Source organism: Antechinus flavipes, chromosome 1 (genome assembly GCF_016432865.1).
Source record: "Antechinus flavipes isolate AdamAnt ecotype Samford, QLD, Australia chromosome 1, AdamAnt_v2, whole genome shotgun sequence".
In the NCBI taxonomy this organism is placed as follows: domain Eukaryota; kingdom Metazoa; phylum Chordata; class Mammalia; order Dasyuromorphia; family Dasyuridae; genus Antechinus; species Antechinus flavipes.
Genome location: NC_067398.1, coordinates 578268250 through 578287349, shown reverse-complemented (window position 1 = coordinate 578287349; position 19100 = coordinate 578268250). Strand labels below are relative to the sequence as shown.

At 34.0% G+C, this 19100-nt stretch overlaps 1 protein-coding gene and 1 long non-coding RNA gene across 6 annotated transcripts in view; one reads left to right on the top strand and one right to left on the bottom strand.

Moving 5' to 3' along the window:
* The window catches only part of VIRMA (vir like m6A methyltransferase associated), an 83607-nt gene extending 79738 nt beyond the window's left edge, over positions 1–3869 (top strand). For all 3 annotated transcript variants that reach the window (XM_051970848.1, XM_051970846.1, XM_051970847.1), the window contains exons 21-24: positions 885–1051; positions 1674–2005; positions 2631–2774; positions 3525–3869. In XM_051970848.1, the coding sequence (XP_051826808.1) occupies positions 885–1051; positions 1674–2005; positions 2631–2774; positions 3525–3679 (798 nt within the window). In that variant the 3' untranslated portion in view covers positions 3680–3869. The remainder of the gene's footprint in view (positions 1–884; positions 1052–1673; positions 2006–2630; positions 2775–3524) is intronic.
* Positions 1898–19100, bottom strand: part of LOC127544293 (uncharacterized) — a 53975-nt gene continuing 36772 nt past the window's right edge. Inside the window, exons 4-5 of one of the 3 annotated variants that reach the window (XR_007949418.1) lie at positions 7258–10809; positions 1976–1996 (exon numbers count right to left, since the gene is read on the bottom strand). This is a non-coding gene — a long non-coding RNA (uncharacterized LOC127544293). Of the gene's footprint in view, positions 1997–7257; positions 10810–19100 lie in introns of all 3 variants that reach the window. The other 2 variants (XR_007949419.1, XR_007949420.1) reach the window with 2 other exon arrangements.

Sequence of the window (19100 nt, the reverse complement as noted above, 5' to 3'; positions counted from 1 at the left end):
GGAGCATGGCTGTAAATACAGCAATGGTGAGATATTGAGTATGATCAAAAAATAAATTATACTTTATTATTGTAGGAACATCTATAAATTATTTACGATATTTTGTAATCATGAGAAATCTTTTGCCAAATAATTAATGATAGAAAAATACATTATCTTCTATTCACAATTGTAATATGATTTGTAATGTCATTTGTGTTAGCTTTTTAACATATAAAATAGATTATTTTAAAACATGGTGATTTGGAAAAGTACTCCAAAGTTTCTTTTAGTATAAACTCTTTTTCTAGATAGTTTAGCTTATGAGATTGTACTTCCTTTAAAATGAGCCATTAGATCTGATTTATTTTGGTCTGTGAAGGTGGTAAAGTTTAAATTAAATAAATCTAAAAGTTAAATAAGTTGACTAGGTCAATTTAAAAGAATTATGTTTGTTTGGCTCCAATTTCTGTTAAATGAAACTCCTTCTAGAACTTCTTGGATACCATGGTATGCAAATATATATGTATATAATACAGATAATATAAGGTCTATTGATGACATTTCACATGCTGTCTGCTTTAGTCTATATCGGAGTGTAGACATTCTACATTGTTTCTAATAAGATTGTGAGATTTTACTCTTAGCTTGATGTTTTTTGGTGGGAAGAGAGGAAGGAAGGCACCTTTGTCAGAAACTCGGTTATAAAGGATTAGCTTCTTTGTTGATAAAGGGTCATTCTCCTTTTTTAAAAAGGATACATAACAGCCTGTCCCATACTTGAATTCAATATTTGAATTTTGGTTGCTTTATTTTACATGCCAGGAAAATTTTTGCCAAAATTATATCTAAATGTTTGCACCTAGAATATGGCACTGTTGTGAATTATCCTTTTATGATTGCAGGTAAAAGTTGACCTAATTGAGCTGTCTGAAAAATGCTATAGTGACTTTGATTTGCAAGCCGAATTAGAGCGTTCCTTTTTGTCAGAACCATCATCTCCTGGGAGAACAAAGACTACAAAAGGATTTAAACTTGGCAAGCACAAACATGAGACTTTTATAACATCGAGGTAAAAGCTTTGTTACTTTATAACTTTCTTAAAACAATTGCATATAGTTGAGGAACATTCAAGAATGTGATATGGTAAAGTATACAAAGTGATGGTTGAAATGTAAGTTGTTTTTTCTGGGAGTCTTCTTTCTCACTTCACTTGTAAAGATCACTTAGCTTATATCTATGAACTGAAGAGACTTGGGTACAGAGAATTGGGCCATTGCTATGTTTTTTTGATTATAGGTTATAAGAAAACTTGAGTGTTTTGGTTATTAATTGTCTTTTCCTGTTTGAAGAAAAGGGATTGGATCATTAAGCAAATTTTTTTTTTTACTTGTAAATAGCATGTCAGAGAGCTCTTTTCCCCTCCATTTTATAGTACATGGTACAATACTGTCCCATGCTGTTCTCCATAAAAGTCGTATTGATTCTTTTAAGGAAAAGGAACTATTTTTGGTTTGAAGGGAAATGATCTTTTGAATGAAATTTGGGAAAAAATGAAAGATTTTCCTATTAAAATAGAAGTTTTCAGTGCTGAGTTAATTAGTTTTAGTTTTTCTCCAGTAATAGATAAAAAACGAAGAAAGTTCCTTTATGTTTTTTTAGTTTTAACTTAAATATTTTAAAATTTTAATTAGTGGAAAATCTGAATACATTGAACCTGCCAAGAGAGCACACATCGTGCCACCTCCCAGAGGAAGAGGCCGGGGAGGATTTGGACAGGGCATCAGACCCCATGATATCTTTCGTCAGAGGAAACAGAACACCAGTAGGCCACCATCTATGCACGTGGATGATTTTGTTGCAGCTGAAAGCAAAGAAGTTGTCCCACAGGATGGACTACCACCACCAAAAAGGCCACCCAAAGTATCACAGAAGATTTCTTCTCGTGGTGGATTTTCAGGGAACCGAGGAGGACGAGGTGCTTTTCATAGTCAGAATCGGTTCTTCACTCCACCTGCTTCAAAAGGTAATTTGGTTTATTTTTGGAGTCATAGATAAGTTGAACTTTTATTTTAGAAAAATTATATTACTATTAGTTAAGATTATTTAAATGACTATTTCTGAAAGAAACTTTTAAAGTGGATGTATGTGTAGGGGTGGGGAGGACTTTAAGACATAGTTTTATTCAAGGAAATGTTTCTCATGCTTTTTCCCTTAATATCTAAGTTTTTCAGTAACATTTTATGACCAATATTTTGATTTTTGGGCATTGGATTTATTTATTTGATTTACCAAAGAAATTTGTTTGAGATTATTTCTAATTTTCCAATTTATACTTATCAAATTGCTTTTCCAGTCTAATGCTGTAAAAGTAGCCCTTTTACAAAGTGTTTTTGATGTACTGAAATATATATCCTCACTAGTAAATGTAGACATGTTACATACTTAATGGTCTACCTGCTAAGTATGTATAAGGATTGCTATATAATTTTGTTATTAATTCTTATTGGAAGTTGTTTCTCTTGAGTTTAATTACTTCTGTATTCCAGCTACTTGTCTGAAAGTTTTTCAGTAAACTGTCAGTAGTGTTCCTTCAATCTAGGACTTAATAAAGGATGAAATTAAATAAAGACATTTTATGTTTTGTTTAGGAAATTATAGTCGTCGTGAGGGAACACGAGGTTCTAGCTGGAGTGCGCAAAGTACACCACGAGGAACCTATAATGAAAGTAGAGGAGGGCAGAGCAATTTTAGCAGGGGGCCTCTTCCACCCCTTCGGCCACTCAGTTCTGCAGGTGGGTTGTATTTTTGTTCAGCAAATAGCAGTGATAACATGGAATGATGTTTGCCTCTTTCCAAGCGGGAATATGAAAAACAGGCATCCTGTGAGACACTAAATGTGAATATGATTTTCTATATTTTTAAGCAACATAATTACTGATTTCCAGAAGTTTCCTAAAGTATATTGACAACTTGGAGAGGACTAAACATTGGTTCTCATCTAGCTTAAAAAAATTCATTAGCAACTCTTAAGAGTGTTTATTATATTTTAGTTATTGTTGTAGTAACTAGGAATACAAAGAAGAAATAGCTCTTAAGGATCTTACATTTTAATGAGAGAGACAAGTATACATGTAGGAGTATACAAAACAAATACTAAAGAGCTTCAAGGTCTGATACAATAATGGTACTCATTTTAGAAAAATACTTTTCAGCAAAAAATGTCTAATCATCTTTTGTGACTGAAATAATAAAAAAACAGTAATTCTGTGCAATTTTGTTTCTACTTCTCAAAGTGCCTCATTTATAAATGAAAGTACTTATTATTTGTAAAGATGGACCAAAAATAACTTTTTGATATTGGGTAAAAGAGTAATATTCTTGTCTAAACTACATTATATTTGCTATTAAGTGAAATTTAAAAGTTTTGTTAATTTCAGTTCTTTTTTTGAATAATATACTTATTATATTAAGTAATAATAAGTTAGTTTTTGCCTAATCCTAGGAGTGAGGATTAAAATAACTTATTTTTTTTTCTATTGTAGGATATCGTCCAAGTCCACGCGACCGTGCTTCCAGAGGTCGGGGTGGACTTGGTCCTTCTTGGGCAAGCGCAAATAGTGGCAGTGGAGGCTCAAGAGGAAAATTTGTTAGTGGAGGCAGCGGGAGAGGTCGTCATGTACGGTCCTTCACACGATAAAAATTATTCTTGGGAACATTCTAATAGCATAGACATTTCATCAAGACAATTTTTAAAAATTAAGGCACTGAAGGACCAATTTAGACTTAACAGATATCGGGAGACATCTGAGAGAATATTTTTATCTGAAGAAAGATTTTGTTTGATACGAAACATGAAATTTCAATAAAAATCCAAACATTTTTATGTATGGTTGCATATTTTCTCTTTATATTTTAAAGCACTTTTGAGGGATTTGATAGAAAATGAAAGATGTATCTCAGTCAGGGCATTAAAAATTCTAGCAATTTTGTTATAAAATATCCTCTGCCTGTGTAAAAATTAGTAGTGTTCTCTGAATGGTGAAAATATTAAAAAGTTTTTCCTTTTGTCTTAGGAAAGCTATATGAATTTGCTTTATGTCTCAGGTTGAAATTACTAGATTAGTTTTGATGGTGTTATAATCAATACTTTCATAATAAGATATATCTTAATGCTTTGGGGGAAGAATTTTGGAAGCATTTAGTAAGACTTGAATTTTTTCTTAAAAAACAAAGTATTTCAATACAATAACTATATTTTCCACAAGGAGAATTTTGTCACCTAGTTTTTTCATTAATGATGTGGAATATTGTTATCACAAATGCAGAATGTCATCTTAATAGTTTTAATTTTTATAGTTGTGTATTTGTGAGGTGATGAATGGAAGGAAAGGTATCAATTGATAAGAAAATGACTGAAGGAAATAATATTACACCTTTTCTCTTAAGTGTTACTGAGTTAAGATGTTCTCTCGTGTTTTTTTTTTTTTTTTAAAGGTGAGTGGGAAAATGTTAATACTTAGAATCCAAACTACCATACATGATGCTAACATAACATAAATTTAACTTTGTTAGTGTATAAGATACAATCCTGTGTAGTGCTGAAGATTGGGTTTTGTGGTTTACAATTCTATATAATATAGGGATGAGATAGGATTGAGATGGAATTCAACATTAGATGCAGTGGAATGACATAAAAATCACTCATTTGTCTTTTGGTTTTGGGTTCTGTAATTTGACCACTGAGTAATACTATGCTGTAATTATATTTGTAGCTTTTGCTATTTTATAATTAAATCCGTTTTCAGTTATTAAAAAGACATCACAGATAATAAATAAAAATATTGTTCTTAAAATGGGCTAAGTCATTCAGGGAAATTGAAGAGTAATGTGGTGGCTGGCAGACTGCAAAGATAAGGTCCAGCTGAGTAGTAGTAAGGGAATGTAGGAACTGGAAAGTTATATTATGCAAGTCATATAGGATATGATTATAGGAATACATGAAAGTCTGCAGAAGGTTGGCTTTCTTTTTATTATTGAATCTCATTGATATATCTGGAGGAAGCCTCTTCCAACTTCATTTCTTTTCCGTGTGAGATATCACTGACAAAATCTGTCTTTGGAATAATGTCTTCTGAATAGGAAAATAGCCATTTATGAGGATGCTTTTATTTTTTTAAAAAATAATATTTCTGGAAAAAATGGGTCACCTTTTGGAAATTATTGAGTAATATGCCTCAGTCACAGGCATTAAGATAAGAAAGAGGAATAGACAGGTTTAAAAAAAATTGTGTTTGATTATTTAAAAAACTTTTGATTTGGCAGAATTAAATGCTGTTTTAAAGATCCTCTAATGTATCTTGAAAGTACATTAAAATTGTCTTGAACTTTGAAAGATAGAGATAACTTCATTCTGTCCTCTGATTGGCTGATTATAAATGGAAAACAAGGTATAAAACAAAGGGATATAGGCTCGTCTCTAGATGTGACTGCTCACAGATGGTACTGTATTGATTATTCCAGTTCTATAATAATTGTACAACCTCATAAATGAGATCCATAATCACTCGAATCCCATGTGGCCTATCTACATGGGAAGAAAACAAGGGAAGGAAAAATGTATGTTTTCTAGACTGAAAGGAAGTTGCATAAAACATTTATCTTGAATAGATACTGTACACTAACAATGAACTGAACTATTGAGTAGGAGTTAGACTGCTTGTAGAAAATTGTGCTGTTACTGAATATATCCAGTTTTATCCTGAAACAAAGATGTCTTTTAAATGCCAGTATTATTCTGTTGATACTACACATGTATTTTAAAGAATCCACTTTCACTGAGGAATTATAAGTTTATTATAATTTCTTATTATAAGAAATAAATTATAAGTTTCAGGTCCCCCAAAGTTCAACGGAAAGACCCATGGTGGCTTTGAATAGGTGGTAATATATTACCAATAAAATGATCAGAAAAGAAGCCATATGCCAGGATTATAGAAGAGTGAAGGGGATAGTATGTATAGAGGAAGGCCCTCAACAAAGACAAGAATTTCACAGGATGAACTAATTATATATGGGTTGAAATCTTCCCCATTGAAAGAAGTATCCACATTAATGAGATCACAGATCATCAAAGTAAATAATGAAAAATGCATCAAATACTGGTGCTTTTGTTAGACTCAAGCAACACTGATAATCTTTTACATTAAATCTCTTTAAGAATATGGAAAAAACAGACAGCAGCTCTGAAATATTACCTATCATGCCAGAAAGAGCTACTAGTTAATTATTGTATTTAAGTTCTGTGTCAGATGAGATTTTTACTGTTTTTGATCAGTAACTGTTGCCAAAAATACAGAATAAAAAGGCAAAATGTGCTCTTTAGGGGAATAAGATTTCAAATTTCAAACTGAATTCTGAAACATGTAAGAATATTAAGAAATTCATGAGGTAATCATGTAAATTTAGCTTTAGTTTCTGAGGAAGTTAATTCCAAATGAGAATTAAGAAGTTTTGGACAATCCTATATTAAACAGTAACTTATTTTTTTCTGGAATTACATGGTAAAAAATAGTTAACAATTATTCTCCCCAAAAAGCCTAACAAAGACTATGAGGCATCATTGGAGATGATGTGAAAAGCCCTCTTTTGAAGGATCCCTGCAAACACAGGTTTCTTGTGGCTCAAAGAGTTAGGTATTTGCTCTGTGAGCATATATTGTCAATGTACTATTTTCTTTTTAAATATGGTTTAAGGAAAGCTAACATGGTAGCTAGTTTACATTTGATTAGTTAACTTATAACTTATTTCAGAAAGAGCAGATCATAACCCACTATACCCCCTTAGTAATCATTTTTAATGAACTGTTGTGTTCAAAAAGCATTCCCTAAGACCAAGGTTCTTAACCTTTCTGATGTCTTAGAATCCTCTGGGAGTCTGGTGAAGCCTATAGCGTGTACCAAATATTGCTTTTAAACACATTAACTAAGATATATAAAATTATAAAGGAAATCAAGTAGAAATAGTTATCAAAGATAAAAAACAAGTTCAAGTTCTAATCTGATAGCCTTTTTATGCTTATAATTTTCAAATGTTCACAGAAAGCAAATGAGCAGTTAAATTGGGCTGTACTTGTTTGATAGGATTGTTCTATTTTGCAAAATCCAGGGTCACATTTTACATCATGATGAGGCACCAGAGTAGGACTTATATTAGCATAGGAAAGTTCAGACAATATGTTTTTGTTTTAAAAATTCAGATGAAGAGATTAATGCTGACCTGAGAAAGAAGTTCTGAGCCTGTTCAAATTGAATCAAATACCACATGAAGACTAGTGGAAGGGCCTGGGGATGCTAAGAATAGAAAAGATGATAAAACTTAGGAGAAATACAACAGTTGAAATATTTGAGTACTATCACATAGAGGGAAGGTATTAGATTTGACCTGCTTGACACCAAAGGGCAAATGAGAGAGTGAGTGGTAGAAGTAGTAGAGCCAGATTTAGGCCCAATATAGGGAAAACTTCCTAATGGTAAATGAGCAACAAGTCCTTGGGTATAATAAAAAATACTTTTAAGATAATGGTTAGACTAGATGGTCTGAGGTGCCTTTCATTATTGAGATTCTATAAAACTATTAGTCATGAATCTAGTCTTAACAGTTTTGTAACATTTTGACACGTGATTTTCAGGGGAATCTTTTAATTTTTAAAAAATTCTTTTGATTGCGCTGTGTACATATGGACTGTAAATGAGGGCAGTCCCATTTTTGTCAGGATAAGGTCAAATATTTGCATTTTTGTAAGATTCTAATCTGTGTATTGTAGTTTCACATTTCTGCTCCATAAGGAGTATGGATTGTTGCTTTACAACATGAAAAAGTCTTAATAGAAGACTGACTGGAAGATCGATTTTTTGATAACAAAGTTGTAGGTATGATAGATTTTTCAATCTGTGTACATAAAATTTGTGCTTTTATTCCATTTACAGCAGTGGGAAGTATATTTTTGTTTTGTGGGGGGTGGCGGAGGGTGGATGGGTGGGGGGAGACAGACCTCTTGTGTCTTAAGGTTTCTGAAGTGGACTTTGAGTCAGTCAGGGAGCATTTATTATATGCCAGGTACTTTGAGTCTGCTTTTGATCACTATATTCAAGTTATGATTGGTATTTAATGTTTTGTAGGAGTTTAACTGTTGTGTTTCATGTTAACAGTGTTCTGCAAGTGTTATTTCTGTTCATTCTGCTTGTGGTTACTCTAGCTCACTATACAAAAAATTTTGAAGCATATATATAAAATGGAATAAACTTTTAGGTATTGAACTGAAAAAAAAAAGTATTTGACTTAGGTTGGCAGAGCTGTATAAGTGACAGCGAGGGCCATTTGTTTTTTTTTTTAATGACTTTTAAAATTTATAAGTAGTTATTTAATTAATGAGTTGTATTTACTAAATATTAAGTGGCTTCCTTGCTTTTCTTTATGTATATGAAAAGAGGCTTTGGGGGTTGCCAAGGTATAGTTTTTTGTCAGATAGCTATAGGGCACTCATTTGATTCAAGGGCTTAGCAGGCATTAGGAAGCCCAATTATTTTATTCACTTCTAGGATCAGATACCCCAAATTTAAAAAGTATCTGTGAGGGAAGTTTCTGACAAAATTGATTATAATGTTCTCTAATTCCTTTCTAGAGCAGGTTGGGAAAAAATGGATTATTATTTTTCAATATAATTGTTTCCTTTTGTAAATCTGTATTTTATTTTATGCATTTAAAATATCTGAGAAGAGGGTCCATGACACACAAAAGGTCAAGAATTCTTTTTGTAGAGCAAATCTTTAGAACTAGGATCCCCCCTCAGAATACATAAGGACTCACTTAATAAGAAGCAACTGTAAGCCATAATTTTAAAAATATAAATATATATACTTCATAACTTATGAGAATTTTCACGCATTTTGGAGCTAATGATTTTGTTTTTAAAATTCAATTGGATAAAAAAACCTTTTATGAATTAACTAAGCATGCAAAAAAAAAGCAAGAATCTTGTTCAAGTGCTTACTGAAATTCAGAACTTAAATTCATAAAACACAATTGATTATTACAAAGTAGGAAAAAAACCACGATTTTATGTCTTTTAAATTACAGATACATAAAGACCATTGAATGATCTGTTGAGATTATATGCTTATTCTCTGTACACTAGAGACAAGGTCTTTTTTTTTTTTTTCTTTTTTTTTTTTTTTTTTTGGAAACTATTATAGGTGAAAACAAAGATCTTTCTGCTATTTTCAAAAATAGCTATTTTTAGGTGAAGTTCACAGTGGTCCTACTTTAGAGCAAATTATGTGTGATACAATTATCAGACTATGTTGCTGTTAACAAGGCTAAGGCCATTTGCCAACAGATTTATTATTACTTCTGTAATGTTTTTCTTAAAACATGGAATCATAGGATCATAGATTTAGAGCTTGAAAGTTCCTTAGAGGCCATTTAGTTCAAGCAACTTGACTTGCTCAAGGTTATGTAGTTGGGATTTGAACCCCACATCTTATGACTCCAAATCTGTTCTTTCCACTGTACCATGCTGCCTCCTGACTGATCATTGTTAATGTATTTTAAATAAGCAATGTAACTTCAGTGTAAACAATTTTAAATAATTTCATATGATCTTTTGTAACTAGTTATGATGATATTAAAGACATCAAATGTTAATTCTCTGACTCTAGTTACTGCATGAAAGGAAATGTCTTCTGTGTGTGATGGCACATACATATAATATCAGTCCCTGGAGAGGCAGGCAGAGGCTAAATGGATCTATTGAGTTTGAGAGTTACAAGCTGTCTTAGACTAAGGCATTTGGGTATCTGCACTAATCCCAGCATTAAAGTGGTGAACTTGTGGGATCTAAGAGGCTTGGACTAAAAAGTTCAGGATAGAAATGGAGATAGTGAAAGTGTCTGTACTGATCAGAGTGGAATCAGACTAGAGAGTGGCCAGCCCTTCAACTTCTGGTGTGGGCAAGAAAGGGAGATTCGGAGATGCTGCACTAAGTCCATGAGTTAAGTTTGACGCAGAAGTAAAAGGTAAGTGTGTACTTTTAATTTTTTTAGTAGTAGGAAATAACTGTGAGAAAGGATACAGTTTTTTTGGGGGGTGTAGTTTGCAGAAAAAAATTTAAAACCTTGGGTTGACTTCCACACATGCCTTTTCGCTGCAAAAGACGCTTTCAACCTCTACAAAATTTAATTTATTTGAAATATTTTCTCTACTCGGATTTCACTTCCATAGAGCCTTATTTCATCCATCATAACATCAGAAATTTTTATACTTTAATAAAATTTAAGAAAAGTTTTTAGACAATTACTTATAAAATGGTTTATTTGGAACACTATTATAAAGCCAAATTAATTACAGCAATGTAGTATATATCCAAAGATAATAACTATCACCAGTCTCATAAAGCCTGTTCATCTTGTTTGGCAAATAGTGACTAGTGTTCTATTAAGTTTACCTAGTTAAATATAACTGATCACATCAGTTTTTTTAGAAAGTTGCCTAACAGGTCCAAATTTTAAAAAGTACATATTCTGTGGCGCATAGTATATGTTTTAAAAACTTTTATGCAGTTTCTTTAAAAAGTATAATTTCTATTTGGGATAAATTTAATAATGCATTAAATTGTTAACTCCATTACTAAGTAGCAGGAACATTCAGAAATGTTTATAACAATTGCAATTAAATGCTACATTTAGAAGCAAATGATTACAAAGTCCATATGACTGTAATAAGGTGACAGATCCATTATGGATGTTCCTAGGTTGAAGAATTGTGCAGCACCTGTCCAGAAACAAAATATAAAAGTATGGGGTAACTGTATAGATACAGATTTTTATTTTTGCCCAAAAGATTCAGAATAATTTTAAAAGAGCCATATTAACACCCACTTTAGATTGGATCTATCCTAATGTAAGAACTACCCCCTCGCTATGCTTGTTATAGTACCTCATGAAACTTTGAGTGGGACACTCATCATTAGGAGATTATAATGGGCTGTAAAAGTTTTAAGCAGGTATTTAAGATAGAGGTTTAAACAGTTACAAGTAGACTTAAAAAATATCAGCCTCTGTAAAGAGAAGGTGAAATTGTACAGTGACTAAATGTGAATGTCTATTTCTGCAATAACTAAAGGACTACTATCTGTGTTTCACATTTTTATCAATCTCTTTCCTGGAGAGGTTCTTTTTCTTTGCTGTAGGCAGTCAGAGAGTGATGAAATAATATAAAGAGATCAAAAGCAAGGCTTCAGTGAGGGAAAAGCTGAAACTTGACCTTTATCAGTATCATGGCAAAGGAGTGTAATAAAAGGGAAGAAAAGAAGACCTACATATTATTGTATATATTAGAGATGTACAAATTTGTTCCTGAAGAGGATGAAGTTAGATGTTGCTCATTTTCCAAAAAAATAAATGTAATAGAGCCTTAGAAGCTATCAGGCAAGCTCATCCAGTAAAGTTTAGCAGAGGAATAGCTGATGGGCTCCTTGTACAAGTGTCCTGACAATGGTCATGTTTTTCTTGTAGAGTAGCTGTATCTCAAAAGTCTTACATTTGAGACATGAGAAAACTTTCCAAGACAAAAAGAAATGATAACTATTTCTAATACATTCAACTGGACACAGATGGCATTGCCAGGAAGGAACTTATACTTATGAAATCTTGGGCAGGTCACTTCAAGCTGTTGTGTTCTCAGGCAGTTGGGAAACAAGAAATACAGAAAAGACAAGTTGATTTGGAAAGCAAGCAACTGCTTAAAAAAGAGAGACTTGGTATTTTTTTTCCCCCCACATCTTGGCTTAAAGCATAGAGATGACAAATTCCTGACTAGAGATGATACTGCATCTAATAAATGGTGGTAAAAGTGTATTTACTGAGTGTCTTGCAAATTTAATCAAGAAGGTTTTAAACTAAAGAACTGGAGAAGAAAACTCTTATTCTCCACTTTCCCCACCTCGGGCAGATATTACAAAGTAATTATAATGAACGAAGAATAGTATTTGAGGCATCCAGAAGTGAACAGGAGACAAAAATCCAAGGATTCAAATCTCCCACAGCATTTTTCTACTCTCTCAAATGAAAACCTTATCTCACATTTTACTGAAAAAAATTGAGGTCATTTACTTGAAAGTTTCTTCTGAATACTTCATCTTATATCATTTCTGTACTAGTGATTCTGATAACTCTCATAACTCTAACTTCTTTATTTCTAGTTAATATTGCCAACTGTCTACTAGACAGCTCTAAACAAACATTTTATAGATATCTTGCATTTTACACGGTCAAAATTAAACTCATTTCTCCTTCCAAACCTTCTCTTAACTTTATATTTAACATTTAAGGGAACCACCATCTTCTCAGTCATGCAGCCTTGCAATTTAGGTAGGTAAAACCTCTTGACTGCTCATTTTCTTATCCTTCTCCATTGTTGCCAAGGCTTGTCAGTTTTATCTTCTGCCTGCTTCTCTCTCATTACAAGGTCTCAGTACAATTCACCCTCCATTCTAACTAGCTGCCTCTTTTATACTTGGAACTCATCTTCATCTCCAGGTCTCTTCTACAAAAAATCTTTCCTGATACTGCTCAATGCCAGTGCCTTTCTTTGGCTGATCACCTCCACTTTATCCTCTTATGCAGCTTATTTGTACATGGCTGTATGTTGTCTCTTCCATTATACTGTGAGCTCCTTCAAAGCAGGAACCCTCTTTTGCCTTTCTTCGTAAACCCAGAGCCCAGCAGAATGCCTGGCATGTAATAGGTGCTTATTGACTAATTGGAAAGAGCTAAATAGTAACAAACAGGAAAAACTAGAGACCCTCATAAGGCAAATTTAATCTCATAAATCACTAAGACTTAGAGTAAAAACTATGATTAGAATTGTCTTTGGATGGTATATCTTATTCAAAAGAAACATAAAAGGCAAAATGGGATGATGTAGCATCTTACAATTAAAAGGTACAATATTAGTAAGAAAATCCAGTAACTAGAAGAACAAATTATGGAACTGTTTGAGAGAAAATCAGTGGAAGAATAAATAGGAGATTTTGTCAGTGGAATATAGATCACGAGAGGGGAAAAAGATGAATTGGAAGCAGAACACAAGCTACACACAAAGACATGATAAAGTAGCAATGACAGAGATTTGATTATGCAGATATTTGCTGGAATAAGATTCGATAGTAGATATTTCAAAAGGAATAGGAAAGTCTTACAAATGAAATTTTAAAAAGAAAGGGTAACAGTTTCAGTGCTGAAGATGACTTGTCTTAAGAGTCTGATGGGCTCCGATTTACAAATTCAGATTAAAAAATAATTTTACAAAAGATGCAAGCAAGGTCAGGAAACAGTAGATGATAGAAGCCTGGTATTGTAAAAATCTTGTAAAGTGTGCTAAAACTCTGAGTTGGTGCTGGCAATGCAAAAAAGATCTGTTTAGCTATACTAAGAGAAAAGGAAAACCAAAAAAGGAGCTTGGGTCAAAAAGGTGGATGATGATAAACAAATAAGTTTAATTCGCTTTTTGATGGAATTACTAAAGTAGATGATAGGAATACTGTGGATATACATTAATGTTTGTTTTTTTGATTAACTGTATCATCCTGGAGAAGCCAGAGAAATTTAGACTAGGTAATAATAAATAGTAGATTCAAAATAGGTTGGCTAGCCAAATTCAAAGAGTAGTTGCTAATGATTCTGTCTACATGACAAGAAGTTACTAATGTAGTACCTCCAAAATTTATACTTGGCTCTGAATTATTTAATTTATTTTTAATAACTTAAGATAAAGGTAAAAATGTTTTTGCCTGGAGTCTCACAAATTTTAATGGGGACCTTTTCAGGGAATCCTTCAGGGCAGAACTTTATAATCAGTACCATACTGATTATGGTAAATATCATGATTTATAAAAAAGCTTTCCGGAGGGGAAATTAAAAATTTTAAATGTAAAGAGGTCCTGAGATCAAAAAGTTTGACAATCATGATTAAGGAAAAAACCAGTAGAGCTATCCAGAAATTTGTAAATGAAATTTTGGAGAAAAATATAACAAAAAACTTTGTCTTGGATATCTATATAGAAAATTAAAAATACGGGTTGATATATTTTGGGTGAGTTAGAGATTCTTATACAAGGAAGCAAATTTCACAAGTATAACCGAGACTTGATGGGGTGGGGTCCTTGTTTTGACGTTTAATTCTGGGAGAGTGTATTTTAAGAAACCAGTACAAGTTAAAAAAAAATTTTTTTTTGAGGGAGAAGGAGAAGAGGTGAAGGAAAGGGTGAAAGGGGAAATCTATTACAAAGATAAGCTCATCTAAATAAATCCTGGATAACAGAGGGAAGGATGGTAGAGATCAGTAAAGAGAGATAGTATTTTCTCTGCAGCACACTACAAACCATATGAACATATGCATAGAATGACAAAATAACTTGGAAAACACCAAAATCCTAACAATAAGTATGACTTGGATAAACTTGTTCAACTTTGAGTTTGCTTGGAAGAAAAGTTTGAATTGAAAAAAAAAAAAAAAAAAAAAAGGCTAACAAGGGAGTTGAAACCCAGTATCATTAGGGAGCTGTCCTAAAGAAATCTGTCTTTGGTAAAATCTAATTTACCAGATTCAAAGCAATTACTACAACTCAGAGGGAAGACGAGGTGATGTGTGCTATATTATTCCCAATGAACACTGAAAAATCATGGCCAACAGAAGAGATTGCCTCAAGCCTCTAATAAAAATGTCCTGTTTTTTTAAAATGGAGAAAAACATGTTATTTTCAAAATATAGTTCAGAGAATTTGATTTGGATTCCTGAAAATATTCTACAATAGTGATCACAAAAAGCCTATTTCATCAACTACAGTTAATGGTAGCCAAATTCTTCCTTTAAAAACAAAACAAAACAAAACAAAACAACAACAAAAAAGCAATTACCAGAGCAGGGAAATGCTGCAATTATATTTTGGCTAGATCTTAGCAAACCATTTAACAAAATGCCTCATGCTATTCTGATGGACAGAATGACCCTAGATCAGATCACGGGAGAGTTAGGTGGATTTGGAACTTGGGAAATGGCTGGACCTATTAACCATTAATAGGTAAACTGTCATGTGGAAGATGGATTAGACTTGGGCTGTTTGGTCCTAAAAGATAAAAACAAGGAGTCACAGGCAGAAGATAAAAAGAGAGAGATCATAGCTTATATTATACAATGAAAAACTTTTTATCCCAAAGTGGATGGAATGCCCTAATTCCAACTGGGTTCCACTTCACTAGAAATCATCAACCAATGGCAAGGCACTTCCTTCTCAGGTACACTGATGAGAGAATCCTTATTTGAGATTCTCTGCTTCTATGAATCACAATGAACAGCAATCAAATTGAACTAACATCTATTTTATAATTTAACTTTTCCCCAATTTCATTATATATAGATTACCCAGGAAATACAAAACTCTTAGGAATTTCTCCATTTTATTCTACATAAAAGCTAAAAAACAAAACAACAAGAAACAAAAACCCTGCTATATTTAATTTGTTATGAGTACAATTACATTCTTTTTCTTCTTCATAAAAATCAGGGACTTTTAAGTATATTCCAATTTTAGACAGTATGCTTTCTATAACATGTTTCGCTCTACTAGCTGAATTAGATGATCTATTAAGACCATTCCTATTCTTAAAATCCAACATTTTAAAAAATGAATCATTATTTTTGATAGCATAATGGAGTAGTTCAGTAAATTTTTAGAGATCCTAGGCACTCTGGAGTTAAAATTATATGAATGAGAAACTATTAATGGCACTTCACTTTGGGTACATTTGATTGGCTAGATTTAAAACACATTCTTTACTAGGAGATACTTTTAAAATTCAAAATATACTTATATGCATTTTACATACACAACAATCTGCAGCTCTGTAATACTGCTGGAAGGGGCATTCCCTTCATTGATAGACTACAGACAGAAGCTCTATTTAGTAGACGCTTTTAGAATTGCTATGATCACAATCTTTAACACAATGAGGCAAATCTGGCCATGAGCCTCTCCCAATTTAGTTCCTATATTTTAAGCTTTTTTTTCCCCCCAGACTGGCAGAACCTGACAGGACTTGTACTGGATTAGCATACTTTCTAAGAGCTCAATGAAACCTTCATATTAAGATGGGGTAGAGAAGGATTTTAGTGAAGGAAATTGAAAATCCCAGTAATTTTAAGCACCCTTCTTGTAATGATAACAAAATAAAGGAAAATCAAAATTTCTGTGAAAAAGTTTTAAAGTTATTTTAACAAATACCTGTTAAGTGCTTAATATGTACAAGGCCCCAATCTAGGTATTGGGTTTAAAAAGACAAAAAGTAAACGGTCCCTATCCTTAAGGTAATTACACTAGCAGTATACTCTCTATATACAAGTAAATGTCAGTGTTACAAAATAATTTCAAGCAGGAGAGAATATTAATAAACGATGGGATGATTAAAGGGCTCCTGCAGGAAGGAATTTGTTAGTTGGTTTTTGAAGGAATCTAAGGGTTTTAGGAGGTACAGGTGAATAAAGAGTTTAATTTTAGACATGGGAAGGGTCATCTACATAAAAGAGAGATGAGAGATGGCTATGCATAAGAAACTGCTAATAGGCTAATTTTTCTAATTATGCAGAGTTTTTGAAGGAAAGTAATGAATTAGAACTGATAAGGTAGGTGGAAGCCAGAGTGTGAAAGGTTTTAGATGACAAGCTAAGGATACTTGTTTTATCCTATAGGCAACAGGAAGTGAAATTTTCAGTAAAAACTTTTAGAAAAGAATGCTCTGAGCAGATTTTTAAATTTTAGTAACAAAGGATGAATGGAAGAAGAGCAAGACAAAGGCAGAGATGAGTTTAGGAAAATATGAATTCCATTTTGATTTTGTTGAATTTGAGATACTTTTAGACATCCAATAGGCAGTTCATGAAAAAAATTAGAGAAAGTTGGGGCTTATCAGTTTGAAGATGATAACTAAATCCACTGGAGCTGATTTGCTCAACAAGAGATGGCAACCACAAAAGAGAAGGTAGCATAAGACAAAACCTGCATATACTTAGCTAGACACTGTGGTGATACAAAGACAAAAATGAAATTACTCCTGTCTTCAACAAGGGGAAACAGTATGAACATACAACACTTACAAAATAAATACAAGGTGAGTGTGTGTGTGTGTGTGTGTGTGTGTGTGTGTGTACAGGAGGCACTAAGCAATGAGAGTGATCAAAAAAGGCTTCATGTAGGAGATGGCATCTGAGACATGAAATTAATGAGGCATTATGTAGTAAAGTGAAGATGGGGGAAGGTATTCCAGATCCGGGTGGGTTGTTTGTGAGGAAGAGAAGGAAGTCAAGTTGGCTGGAATAGACAAAAAGGGAAGATGTGCCTATACCAAGACCAGAACAGCAGTTTGCTAAACACCCAATCGAGATCTTGTATTTGATCTTATGGGTGATTGGGAGACATTGCAGTTGCATCTTGTATGCACATTAGCTGTTTATGTGTGGAATACAGCAAATCTTCATAAGTCTGTCTTTTGTCTGTCTGTATCTGTGGTACTTAACATTGAGCCTGGCAAAGAGCTAAATAAACGCTTAATGTGAACTGAGTAGAGCAGTAACAGTGCAGAACTTTAGGAAAATCATTTTGGCAGCATGTGGACAGTGAACTGTTGGAATCCTTACTAACTGCTAAGTAATTAGAGTTGATCTAATCTTACAAGAAGTTGTTTTGGCCAGAACCTGAAACAAGGTACTAAGTAGAACTAATCAAGACAAGGCTTGTGTTCCCACCTTTACTCATTGGACTCCACAAGTATGCTAGCTTCACAAAGTACACTTTCTAACTTCAAGAGAGTTCACACCTCCCTTAAAGTCATTGGGCCAGAGAGCACTATGGGAGAAAACCCATAATCCCATTCTCTCAGAAGAGGCAGATAAAAAGCCAGCGATGAAGGATCTATGGCAGAATACATTTTTTCCTCTTGGCTGGCTGATCGCGCTAGACTCGAGAGAAACGACTCTGCTGCAGAGAACACTTTTGGGATTTCAGTGGAGCTACGCCAGAAGCCCGCTCTCCGCGGCAAGTTGGTGCTGGGCTCCCCAGAAGGAGATAAGAGAGATCTTCCATCTTTGTTGGAGGCAGAAGAAGGCAGAGGCAGAGGCTGAAGGACAGAACCTTTGGATTTGGAGACATCCGAAGGGCTCTAAGCCTCTAAACCGGCTGTCCTCTGAGAACAAACTCCAACATTTTGAACTCTTAACATTTGGCGCCCAAGCGTGGGAACCAAGGACCCTACTTTCACTGAAGAAGTCTCCAGTGACCAGGAACTGAGTGAGTACAACCTTTTTTGGCTGAAATGGGACAGATCCTAGGTAAAGATTCTCCATCCCCCACCCCAACCCCAGACCCACCCAAGAGTGGTGCTATAGAAAGCCTGCTTAAGCTGATAGAAGATCAAGGGCTACTTGTAACTTGGGGACAGACAGCTAGACTTCTGGCTACATTAAAACGCACCTCCCCTTGGTTCTTAGAGGAAAAGCAAATCTCTCTAAAAAACTGGGCATTGGTTGGTCAACAGATGTCTGCATATAACAATGAAAACGGTCCTCGTTCAGTTTCCATTGCAGTGTTCTATTTATACAATACAATACAGATGGCCTTAAAATACCAGGATATCCAAAGGGGGAAGCCTGAGATAAAGGAGGAAGACAAAGAACAGATTAATGGCCATATCCCCACAGGGCAGGGAGACTTAAGTGAAGCTCAAGGGTGGGGTGAATCTGAGGCAGCCTCAGCCCCACCTGAGGAGCAGGTAATTGACTCTCCTCTATCAACTCCACCCTCCGGGATGGAGGGAGGAGGGGTAGTGGGGGGGGCAGTGACAGCACCAGCACCTCCCCCCCAGCATCTAGCACCTTCCCCCCAGCATCCAGCACCTCCTCCCCAGCATCCAGCAGTGAACTGCAGAGAGACTTGAGACAGGAAGATTAGTTGGTCAGATGAGAGGTGATGAGGACCTGAACTAGAATAAGAGGAAGAAATGTGGAGAGACAAC